General features: G+C 41.0%; 1 protein-coding gene across 1 annotated transcript in view; it reads right to left on the bottom strand.

The window, feature by feature from the left end:
* Positions 1-12,215, bottom strand: part of LOC121239493 (callose synthase 3-like) — a 36,102-nt gene that overhangs the window by 15,856 nt on the left and 8,031 nt on the right. The window contains exons 17-26 of the mRNA XM_041136747.1: positions 3,131-3,465; positions 2,897-2,949; positions 2,753-2,813; positions 2,453-2,534; positions 2,321-2,370; positions 2,132-2,218; positions 764-898; positions 574-668; positions 313-397; positions 81-241 (exon numbers count right to left, since the gene is read on the bottom strand). Of these exons, the coding sequence (XP_040992681.1) occupies positions 81-241; positions 313-397; positions 574-668; positions 764-898; positions 2,132-2,218; positions 2,321-2,370; positions 2,453-2,534; positions 2,753-2,813; positions 2,897-2,949; positions 3,131-3,465 (1,144 nt within the window). The remainder of the gene's footprint in view (positions 1-80; positions 242-312; positions 398-573; positions 669-763; positions 899-2,131; positions 2,219-2,320; positions 2,371-2,452; positions 2,535-2,752; positions 2,814-2,896; positions 2,950-3,130; positions 3,466-12,215) is intronic.

The following is a 12,215-nucleotide window of genomic DNA, read 5'->3' as shown; positions in this document are numbered from 1 at the left end:
TTTAACAGCAGTAATAGGATAGTAGAGGAAACTGAATTCCTCGTTGATTACCATTTTCCTTACATTTTGGAGAAACTTACTTTTTTTCACTCTCCCCTTGAACCAAGAAGGTAATAATGCTCCTAAATGTCGCAAAGCATTCACGAATAGCGCAAGACATGTAATTGTCATTGTCAATTCTCTTCTGCAGCTCTCGATCCTTGCCTTTGCTATCCTTCGCCATATCCAGTGCAATGGGAATCTAGAGCAGATACATGATTCTATTTAAATATGAAAGATTTGGAAACTTTCAAAAGAAAGGTGTAAACAAACCTTGCTAGCAAGTAAAAATGGAGGCCATTGTATGAGGTCTAGTTTATGGTCAGCCCAATAAGGAACAAGCAAAAGATCCATTTCCCTGAAAATTACAATAATTTCAGCTTACTACATAGTGAACTAGAGCAAAGAGCACACATGTCCAAGACAAAGAAAATGCTATCAAAGAAACAATATCTTTTTTATAAGTGAAGAAACCTATCTTTTGACAAGAACTAGATCAAGAACATATATTTTACAGCAAAGCACTCAGATTACCGGTAACTTATGAGATCTTCCTCCCTAAAACTAGTGATTATCTTGTTCCACAACTGTGCAAATCTTGCTGCCTCTTTCCCCTTGTTTGGTGGGATCTGAGTTAACAGCCAGATATGTAAAACTCAAGGCAAGGGCAATGTTTTTGAAGTTACATGAGGTCAGAGATTATAACAAAATAGGAAGAAGTAACCTCATCAAAGTTACGAGACAATGTGGACTTTAAGCCTTTCTTTTTTGGTTCAGTCTTCTCCTCTGGAATCAAACAGGCATTGAAAGCACCAGGCAATGATAGAAAACGAGATCGAAGCATTCCTAGTGTTCGAATCTGGAACCAATTAAAACAGTCATTAAAACAGCAAGAGAACACTCAGATGCTGGGAAATTGATGTCTTTTAATGGTCTAGAAGGTTTTCACGTTAAAGGAAAGACACGATAATGATTAATTTAATTGGCTAAAATAAAAAATGGAACAAGAAAATTTTATGTAAATATCTTTCCATGCATAGATATCAGAAACACATGGGGAAATTAAAAAAGAAAGAAAAGTTTCATTTTCAATAAGTAGCATGCAGCATCTAATGTGCAACAAACAAGAATCTAATGTCCCGTGTAATTGGGCTATACCTAGTTCACATCAATAAAATTCTTATTTACTGATTAGAGAAAAAAAAGAAGAATCTAACACCAGCAAACACAGTCATGGTAATTTGCGCAATTGTAATATACGTAGTGATAACATTTGAAAGGTCAACTCCACTGACAAAAGAATTGGTGTACATGATTAAAGAACATAGCAAGAGCTCAGATAATGGCAACTGATGCACTTTCAAACAAAAAATCCTCGCCTGCTAGCAGTGGGCATATCGTGACACATTTTGATGCAGCAAACAAATCACTTTACAAACACATGCAACTCACATTCCAATTCAAGCAAAACTATGAGATTAAGCAACTCACACATTCCAGTTTTTTTGATGATGTGGAACCTTGGACCCGCCTCTATGGAGTAAACCCACCAGAACCATGTATCAAAAATCCAAGGGAACTCCTAGAGTGGAATCAATTCTAGGATGCCTCAGTCTACCGCTCATCCCAAACCTACCCATTGAACACTAGGCTGCATCCTGATGGGTAACCGAGATGTAGCAGCTTCAATCTTATTTCATGATAGAGAAACAAACAAATAATAGTATTTTCAAGGCTTTAAAATCTTCAGTTCCCGGTGAAACTAATTGGAGAAAGTTTTAATAAACAGATCCTTCTTTCACAACTACCATCCACGTAGTCAAAGAAGGAAATACTTATATACTCTAGGTAGTGATCATAATATAAGCTTGCTAACTATGCCCAACACATCGATTGAAAAAAATTATAAGAAATTGAAGATTTTATTAATAAACACGAAAGGATCATCCCAAGCACAGAGGCAGTATGCAGTTGAAAAACAATTAATAATTTCAACTAGGAAAGACAACCAAAAGAAAAAAGGAAAATCGGAATAATTAAAATAGAAGCTATTTCAAGGACTTTAAGTTAAGAAAAGAAATGGTCCACTAACCTCACCAAGGCGACGAAATGCACCATAAACACCTCCAAATAATGTAGAGAAGATGGCATACCAAATTTGGGTATCCATAAAATAGACCTAAAGCATATAGGTGTACCAGATGTTATATCATGTTTGTTGAGAGAAAGGGAGGGAGGGAGGGAGGGAGAGAGCAGACAACAAATAAGGCGTAATCCTTACAAGAATAATTGGAGCCCAAAGTGCAATCACAACACCAATATTGTTCTTTGCTGCAAAGCAAATGCGCGGATCATAAACCTTTCTCTATAAAACAAATATTTCAAATATAAGGCAACTATTCATAAGATTTACCACGGGGAAAAAACTCATGCCACTGGTAATTACTTATTTTAACATCCATTATAGCTTTTGTTGGACCCACTAGTGGCTTTATCTGTAAGAAAACATGGAACATCAGAACAAGAATGATAATCAGCCTACTAATAAACAGCTGGATGACTTCACACATTACAGCTTTGATACTTCCTCAATCTATTTTCCTTTCGGTCTTTGTGATGGTTGCTAGGGCATTCTTTATATGATATTTAGATTAAATTGATTACTAATGGTACATAAAGCAACTACAGTTACTATGATGTGTAAAAGAATTACCTCTATATAGTAGCTAAATGCTAACTTTGTCACTATAAGAAGAACCCAGAACATTGTGTACCTGCAAGTTTGGATAAGAGATATCATTATTGTGAATCACGACATTATTTCTAGGATTTCAACCCTTGAGCACTAGAATTTTACTTGAAAAGAGAAAATGTGCTCTCATGCATTCCCCTCCCAACATAAAGCCGAGGCTGCAAATTTGTAAGGCATACATAAAAATGAATCATCATGTATAGAAGTAGATAAACACAAAGTTGAAGATATTTTGTAACAGTGCAGGTACCTACAATATAAGGCTTAGTAATCATACAAAAAAGTTAGATAAGTAAAAAAATAGAAGGAAATAAAATATAGGAAGGTAATGCTGCACACCTGCGACCACCACATCATGAGCATCACAATCTTATAATTTGACCTCTCAAGATATCGACGAATGAGGGGGAAAAGAAACAATATCGCAGCCAGCATATTTGGAGACAAATAGATAACAACAGCCAATATAAACAAGGATGGTGAACTTGAACTATTTCCAAACCAACTTTTGATGGTCTGAGCAAATCCAGGAGGATTCTCCCAAGTATAAGAATAAGTAGCTGGAAGAACTATCACCCAAGCAGCAGCTGAAACCACTTTCAAGATGTATCTTAGCTTAGCATGGAATGACATACTCTGGTGTGCTTTCCAACTAAGAATTACATCAAGGACAGCTGCACAAGTCAAAAGAGAATTCATCAAGTGACAATTTCAGCAGTATACAATGAACAGAGGCATTTAAGAAAATAATAATGTTCTAGTCACTGGCTGCGGAGAAAAAAGGGATTTGTTTCGGGATATCTTTCAGTGCCTCAACATTTATTTGTCAACAGTTTAGCTACCAACTCAATATCCATGGGTAAAAAGATAGGGTTGCATATACTGTGATAGCTTCAAAGACAACCTAATACGACAGTTGCTAGAACTTGTGACAGCAGTTGAACTTTCCATTATCACTTGCAATCCGTATGCTGGCTGTTCCCCCAAGAAAAGTACTGAGAACCCAAGAAAATTTCTGTCTATTCCTGACTAACATCCAAACTAAACTACATATTCAAATCACACTTTGAGAACAAAGTGCTTGATTCCCCAAGGTTTGATGGCAAAAACATTTTTTTGATAAGTAAGAAAACATTTTATTCATCGAATGAAATAGGTGAAGCCATGCATACATGAAGTATACAAAAGAAAACACCTAATTACATTATATAAAAAAGAAAACAAATATAGAAAATCATGAGCTGAAGGAGATTAAGCACTATAGCTGAAAACCATTGAAATAAAGAAAACACAAAGAATTTCCAGATTTCCTCCATAGTGTGCTCCTTATTATTTTTTTGGTAAGTAAACGGTAGTATTAATAGAAATAAGCAAAGCCCAAGTACACAATGAAGTATACAAGAGATAAAACCTATCTAGTTTGCTATAAAAGAAACAAGAAAATCATGTACATTTAGACCATTAAAATCTACAGCAATAGCCCAAAGAAATAAGGTGTGGAAAAATAAAGCTCTAAGTTCCTCTATTGTCCGCTCCTTGTCTTCAAATGTCCGCTCATTACGCTCTTGCCATAAACTCCACATGATGCAGGTAGGAACTATCTTCCACACAGCTTTGATTTGTGGCGCATCACCCAGCATTACCCAACTAGCCAATAACTCTTAACATCGCAGCAGGCATCACCCAGTTTAACCCTATCCAACTGAACACTTTGCTCCATAAGTCTAGCTGTCTCACAATGTACAAAAAGATGATCCACTGTCTCTCCAGCTTTCTTGCACATACAACACCATTCTGGAATAATTACTTGGCGCTTCCATAGATTATCAGTAGTCAGAATCTTACCCAGGGCTGCTGTCCAAGTGAAAAATAGTGCTTTGGGAGGCGTCTTATTCCTCCACAATCTTCTCCAAGGGAAATGAGTGTTTGAGAGCAAAGTAAGCGACTTATAGAAGGAACGAACTGAGAAGGCACCCTTACCTGCAAGCGTCCACCATAGCTTATCTTCACGCAAACCATACAACTTCAAAGAATACACTCGACTAAAAAAAGCCTCAAAACTATTTATTTCCCAATCTTGAGCTACTCTAATAAAAGTGACATTCCAATGGACTTGGTTCCCTGAACGAGTCATGAGGTCCGTCACCAAAACTTCTTGATCACATGCCACTTGGAAAATGGATGGGAAAGCGTCCGCTAGAGCCTCCTCCCCACACCAAATGTCCCTCCAAAATTTTAAACAAGTACCTTTCCCCACCATAAATTTAGTATGACAAATAAACATCCCCACCCATGTCTTATGTGCTTCCAAACCCCACCCCATAGGACCCATTCCCCTCTCTAGTACACCACCCCCCCCATAACCTACCATATTTGCAATCAACCACTAATTTCCATAGGGCTTCCGGTTCCAAATTGTATCTCTAAAGCCATTTCCCAAGTAGTGCCCGATTAAAGGTTCTCAAGTTCTTTATCCCTAACCCACCTGAAGGGATTGGTTTGCACACCTTGTCCCAACTGACTAGGTGAAACTTGAATTCATCTCCCATCCCACTCCATAAGAAGTCACGATAAAAAATTTCGATCTGCACCGCCAAGCTGGCTAGAATTGGAAATAAAGACAGAAAATAAGTAGGTAAGTTAGAGAGAGTACTCTTGATAAGAGTCACCCGGCCTCCTTTCGACAAATACAGTCTCTTCCACCCTGCCAATCTTTGTTCTATTTTCTCAATAACCATATCCCAAATAGATAAAGCTCGTGAAGCAACCCCCAATGGTAGTCCCAAATAAGTCATAGGGAGAGAAGCGACCTTACACCAAGTGTGCTAGCCAATTGCCGAGTAGTACTGACAGTCCCAACAGGCACTAACTCTGATTTATCGAAATTCAGTCTCAAGCCTAATGCTGCTTCAAAGCATAGGAGAAGTGCCTTCAGAGCCCTAAGATGGTCTTGCTTTGCATCACAGAAAATTAGTGTGTCATTTGCAAATAGTAGGTGGGAGACCGAGATAAGGCCCCTCTGTGGATCACCCACTGAAAAACCAGCCGTCAAACCATGGCTAACCATAGCCGACAACATCTTACTCAGGGCCTCCATGACGATAACAAAAAGAAAGGGGGACAGGGGGTCTCCTTGTCTTAGGCCTCGAGAGCTGTTGAAGAAACCCTCTGGATTGCCATTGATCAAAACTGAGAATCTTGCCGTTGAGATGCACCATCTGATCCACATACACCATTTCTCCCCAAAGCCACATCTCTTCAGTAAATACAAGAGAAATTCCTAGTTCACATGATTGTATGCTTTTTCCATATCTAGTTTACAAATAACCCCTGAAGCGCCAAACTTAAGTGTACCATCCAGACATTCATTGACTATTAGAACAAAATCTAGGATTTGACGACCCCTGACAAAAGCATTTTGTGGCTTTCAGATTAGTGAATCTATGGCCACCCCTAACCTGTTTGCAAGCACCTTGGAAATGATTTTGTATACCCTGTTATGAGGCTAATGGGCCTAAAGTCCTTAATTTCCAACGCTCTGGGTTTCTTCGGAATCAAAGCAATAAATGTAGCATTCAGGCTTTTCTTGAATTTCCCAGCCAATAATAGCTCCTGGAACACATTCATAATATCCTCTTTCACCACCACCCAACAAGTTTGAAAAAACCCCATCAAGAAGCCGTCTGGGCCAGGTGCTTTATCCTTCACCATCTTACGAACCACATCAAATACCTCTTCTTCCTCAAAGGATCTTTCCAACCAAGACGTTGTCTGAGGCTCAAGGGAGTCAAAACCAAGTCCATCTAATTTTGGCCTCCAACCCTCTCCTCTGTAAAAGATGTTCATAGAAATTCACCACATGTTCTCGGATCTCAAGAGCCTCCGTGCAATCTCTACCATTGATTTTCAGCATCTCAATAGTATTATTTCTTCGATGAGAGTTGGCCACTTTATGAAAGAATTTTGTGCTTCGATCCCCTTCTTTCAACCAAAGTGTTCTTGACTTCTTTCGCCAAGAAATCTCCTCTAACGATAGAACTCCTTCCAACTCTGAGGCCAGCTCAGCCTTACGTGAGACTTCTTTTGTGGTGAGAGCTCTATCTTCAATGATCCCCTCAAGATTCTGTAATTCCTCCATTAGAGATTTCTTTTGCTCCCTTATATTTCCAAACGTTTGGAAATTCCAAAGCTTTAAATCTTCCTTTAACGCTTTCAATTTGCCTGCAAGTATATAAGGGGGGTACCATAAAACTGATAAGAAGACCACCAAAGCCTTACCCTGTCCACGAAGCCTTTACTTTAAGCCACATGTTTTCGAACTTGAAATAATGACAACCCCCTTGAATACCGCCTCCATCCAACAAAATGGGAAAGTGATCCGAGCATAGGTGCGGCGATCTCTTCTGACATACCTCCGGGTAATGACCTTCCCAATCCTCTGATATTAAGAATCTGTCCAATCGAGACCACGTCTGACTATTAGACCAAGTGAAGGGACCACCTACTAGTGGAAGATCCACCAGGTTCAAGTCAAATATGCAATCCGAGAATTCTACCATGGTTGAATTTAACCGACTATTTCTAGATCTTTCACTAGGGAACCTTACTACATTAAAATCACCACCTATGCACCAAGGGAAGTTCCACCAGCTATAGATACCAGCAAGTTCTTCCCACAACCGCCTTATGATATTGTCAACATTCGGTCCATAGACACCTGCAAAAGCCCACAAGAAATTGTCCTCCACCATTTTAAAAGAACATGCCACAGTAAATTCCCTTACAAACTCCTTTATCTCCACGACCCTTTTATCCCACATCATCAGGATACCACCCGATGCCCCATTCGAAGCCAAAAAGTCCCAATTTGCATAAGGGCAACCCCACACACTTCTCACTAGTTTTCCAGTCATCAATTTCAGCTTGGTTTCTTGTAGACAAACGATGTCTGTCTTCCACTCTGTCTTCCAAGAGGTCCACACTCCTCACGTCCCCATCCTCTGATAAAGCCTTAAGATGCTCTTCATAAGTACCAGGGTACTCTATTGGCATTTTCTGTAACTCGGCAGCTTGGAAAATACTGCAAGGAGATGAGAACTCCTTCCTCCTCTACGCGTGACGGTAGGATTTGATCTACCACAGTCAGCGACGTTATCTGGGTCGAGAAAGTGCTGACGACCACCGTCGGAATTTTCTGCACAAGTCCCACTGATTCGAGAGGAGATAATCCGTCGTGATGGCACTATGAAGGTTCACAGAGCACTGTTACTGGCCCCGCCTGAGACCTCATCGGCAACGATGGCTTGGGCCCACTAGCTGAAGGGCCAGCTGCAACCTGCTTTTTCATTCTCTAGACAAGGCTGCCGTCAGCTGGGTTGCTTAGCCCCATGGGCTGAAGCCCGTCACTTGGGCCCAAGGCCTTACCCTTTCCTTTAGAGAACGTGAAGCCTGTCTCCTGGCCTTGGCCCATATCCCACAAAAGCCCTGCCTGCTCAAGACATTGTTGCTCCGTTTCCTGCCCCAAGATGCACCGTTTCAAGCACATAACTTTATAATTCAGTTCCCTCAACTGAGTTTCGATAACAGACAGAAGCTCAACAACCAATTCCTTCTTCGGGCCAACACCTCCCCTGACATCTCCTTCCCAACGTTGGCCACTTTCCGAAGATGGGACGCCTCCAGACCTGGGCAGTCTTGCCATCTCTGCCCTCTTCGCAACACAAGGCCCCTCCTGTCGACTTAGAAGTGCCTCCCAATGCGACGACAAAACCGTGCCAAACAACGGCTTCAAAGGCAATGCTGACATAGCAAAATCACCACCCCTAACAGCTTCCTTCAACACCACCATAAGATTCCTCCAGCCCACACCATATCTCCCTTCCGGAATGAAGATGAAGCTTCGTCGCCCCCCTCCTCCATACTCCATCAGAGCCATGTATGTCCCTCTTGAGTTGGAACAACGTTGCGCAGTGTGCTCCTTATTATTAAAACATCTCTTGTTCCTTTCCCACCAAATACACCACATAAGACACAAAGAAACCATCTTCCACACAGTAGCCACTTGAGGAGAACTTTGAAGTCCAATCCAACATGCAAGTAGATCCACTACTTTCATTTGCATAGCTCTACTGAAAACACCATCACACAATGCCTTTGCCACCTCACAGTGCAGAAGTAAATGATATACAGATTCCCCATGTTTCTTATACATGAAACACCATTTCATAACAATAAGACCGCATTTTCTCAAGTTATCGATCGTTAGAATGTTCCCGAGTGATGCTGTCCATATGAAAAAAGCGACTTCAGAAGGCACATGTGACCTCCAAATACTCTTCCAAGGAAAAGGAGAACAATGCTAGCAATCAATGCCTTATAGTAAGACCGTACCAAAAACTTTTTACTACTTGTATGCTTCTATAACATTTTATCCCTCTCATTACCCCCAATCCCCAGTGAGTGTAAGAAGCTGAAAAAATCAGAGACCTCGTCAATTTCCTAGTCTTGTACAGCTCTAGTTAAACAAACATTCCACTGCAATGTACCATTGGAACGGTTTAACAAATCAGCAACAGTAGCATTCCGATTGGCTGCCAAACAAAAAATAACCTAGAAACGTACTAGAAAGAGCCCGATCACCACACCAAACATCAAGCCAAAAACGGATCCTTGAATCCTCACCAACAACAAAAGTTATATGTTTCGCAAAAATCTCCCAACCCTTTCTAATAAATTTCCAAAGACTCACACCATAGGCCCTCTTGCCTCTTTAGAACACCAACCCCCCTAACCACTCCCATATTTCCAATCTATAATCTCCATCCACAATGACTCCCCTTCCAATTGATACTTCCACAACCATTTCCCCAACAAAGACTTGTTGAACCTTCTCAAATTTCGAACCCCAAGCCTCCATTTGAAATAGGAGAACAAACGCTCTTCCAACTAACAAGGTGGGTTTTAGTCTCCTCACCCATTCCACCCCACAGAAAAGTTTGAAATAATCTTTCAATCCATTTTGCCACCCCTGCAGGCAATGGAAATAAGGATAGGTAATAAGTTGGGAGATTGGAAATAGTACTTTTGATAAGAGTAATTGTACCTCCGTTAGATAGATATAATTGCTTCCAACCCACCAGCCTTTTCTAAATCTTCTCAACTATCCCATGTTGTGCAAAACACACACACACACCAACAACAGCAAACTAAAGTAAAAGTAAGCACGATTAAGCACACGACGCACAATATACGTGGTTTGGCAAATTGGCTACGTCCGCAGAGCTGCAGAAATCTTATTAACCAGAGAAGATTACAATAACTCAATGTCAACTCACACTCTCTAGCGTTTTTTGCTCTCATACACAATATGTACTCGATAATTGTTCTCTCTAAAAAAAAATGCTGAAAGTCGTACAAAACATCAAGTATAACATATTTATAGTAAACGGCGCTGGAAACCCTAATATGGGAAAAATTACATTCTTCGCTCGAGCGAATCGACACGCCGCTCGAGTGAACACTAGGGTTTGTGTCTCGCTTGAGCCCACTGTCGAGCACACCTTGAACGAACTCATGGGTTGAGCTTCACTTGAGCCCACTATCGAGCGCATGTCGAGTGAACTCACGGGTTGATCTTCGCTCAAACTCACTGTCGAGCGCATGCTGAGCGAACTCACTGTTTCTCGATTTTCTACTCACAGACTAGTCTCCACATGCAACCCAACAATCTCCCACTTAGAGATTGGGTCCCCACATGCCAACCACTGTTTCCAGCCAAGCCCTATCATTTTTGTAGCTCATAGGTCCCGTCTTCAAGCTAGAAGACGCACTGAAGTCAAGCCCGACTTCAGTCTTCTACGTACATCGCCTTTAGTTAGCACATCCATTGGGTGACTCACAACTCCCATTGCTCTAGGAGTATCCGATCTCCAACCGATCTTGACAACCTCAGCCAACTTTCCCAGTCTTTCATGAGGAATGACAAAGCTGACTCCCTTTGGCTTCCTCACATGTTTTGTGAGATCAAGCTTTCCTTTCTGTACTTTTGTAATACCTTGCACATCACTGGACCCTGATGTTAAATACAAAGAGTTAGATCTCTTACCATACGCCAAAACCAGCGCACCTTTACTGATCTTCCAAGCTCCTCCAGAGAACTCTATTGCATAACCGCTGTCATGAAGCTGTCCCACAGAGATCAGGTTTTTCTTAAGATCTGAAACGTGTTTGACTTGCTGTAAAGTCCACACACCCCCTGTTTGGAAGTGTAATGTGCACATCGCCCACTCCCACTTCATCCAGTGTCTCTCCATCAGGCGCATACATCTTCCCAAAACCACCAGCAACATAATTCTACATGATTTCTCGATGTGAAGCGCTATGTAACTAAACTCCTGAATCCAACACTCAATCATCAATCGGACTGTGCACTGCAAGAAGTAAGGCATCATGAATTTCTTCTGTCACTACATTCACAGCATCATCCTTAGCACTTTCTTAATTCCTGCAGTTTTTCTTAATGTGGCCTGGCTTGCCACAACTCCAGCACGTAATCTACTGCCTAGATCTGGTCTTACTCTTCCCCTACTCTTGGAGCTTGACTTGTCATGTCTTCTGCCCCGATTGTCAAGATTCAAGGCCAATCTTGAACCCGAGAACTCGCCCGAGTCTCTTCTACGTACCTCTTCAACAAGGACCATGTCACGTACCTTGTTGTAGTTCAGTTTCATTTTGCCGGCTGAACTACTCACAACCATCCTCATGGTTTCCCAACTATTTGGTAGCGATGCTAGTAGAATCAATACTCTAATCTCATCATCAAACTCAATCTCTACAGAAGACAGTTGATTTATGATTGTATTGAATTTATTCAAGTGTTAGGCCACAAACATACATTCTGACATCTTCAGATTGAACAATTTTTTCATCAAGTGCACTTTGTTATTCCCTGACAACTTTTCATACATATCTAGCAAAGTCGCTATGAGATCCACCGTGGTTCTCTCCTTACTGACATTGTGCACCACTTTTTTAGACAAGGTCAATCAAACAATTCCCAGAACCTGCCGATCTAACAGGGTTCACTCAGCATCATCCATGCTCTTCGGCTTCTTTCCCAACAGTGGAAGATGAAGTCTCTTCCCATAGAGATAGTCCTCGATTTGCATTTTCCAGTAACCAAAATCAGTGTCGTCAAACTTTTCGATCCTGGGTGCTTTTACTTTATCTTCAACCATCGTTCTCCTTCAAATTCGACTTTGGCTCTTGATACCAGTTGTTGGGCAAAACACACACACCAACAATGGCAAACTAAAGTAAAATCAAGCACGATCAAACACATGATACACAATATAAGTGGTTAGGCAATTTGCTTACGTCCACAGAGCTGCAGAAATCTTATTAGCCAAAGGAGATTACAATCACT

The sequence above is a fragment of the Juglans microcarpa x Juglans regia genome, chromosome 7D, assembly GCF_004785595.1.
Source record: "Juglans microcarpa x Juglans regia isolate MS1-56 chromosome 7D, Jm3101_v1.0, whole genome shotgun sequence".
In the NCBI taxonomy this organism is placed as follows: Eukaryota; Viridiplantae; Streptophyta; class Magnoliopsida; order Fagales; family Juglandaceae; genus Juglans; species Juglans microcarpa x Juglans regia.
This window is presented reverse-complemented; position numbering and strand designations above follow the sequence as displayed.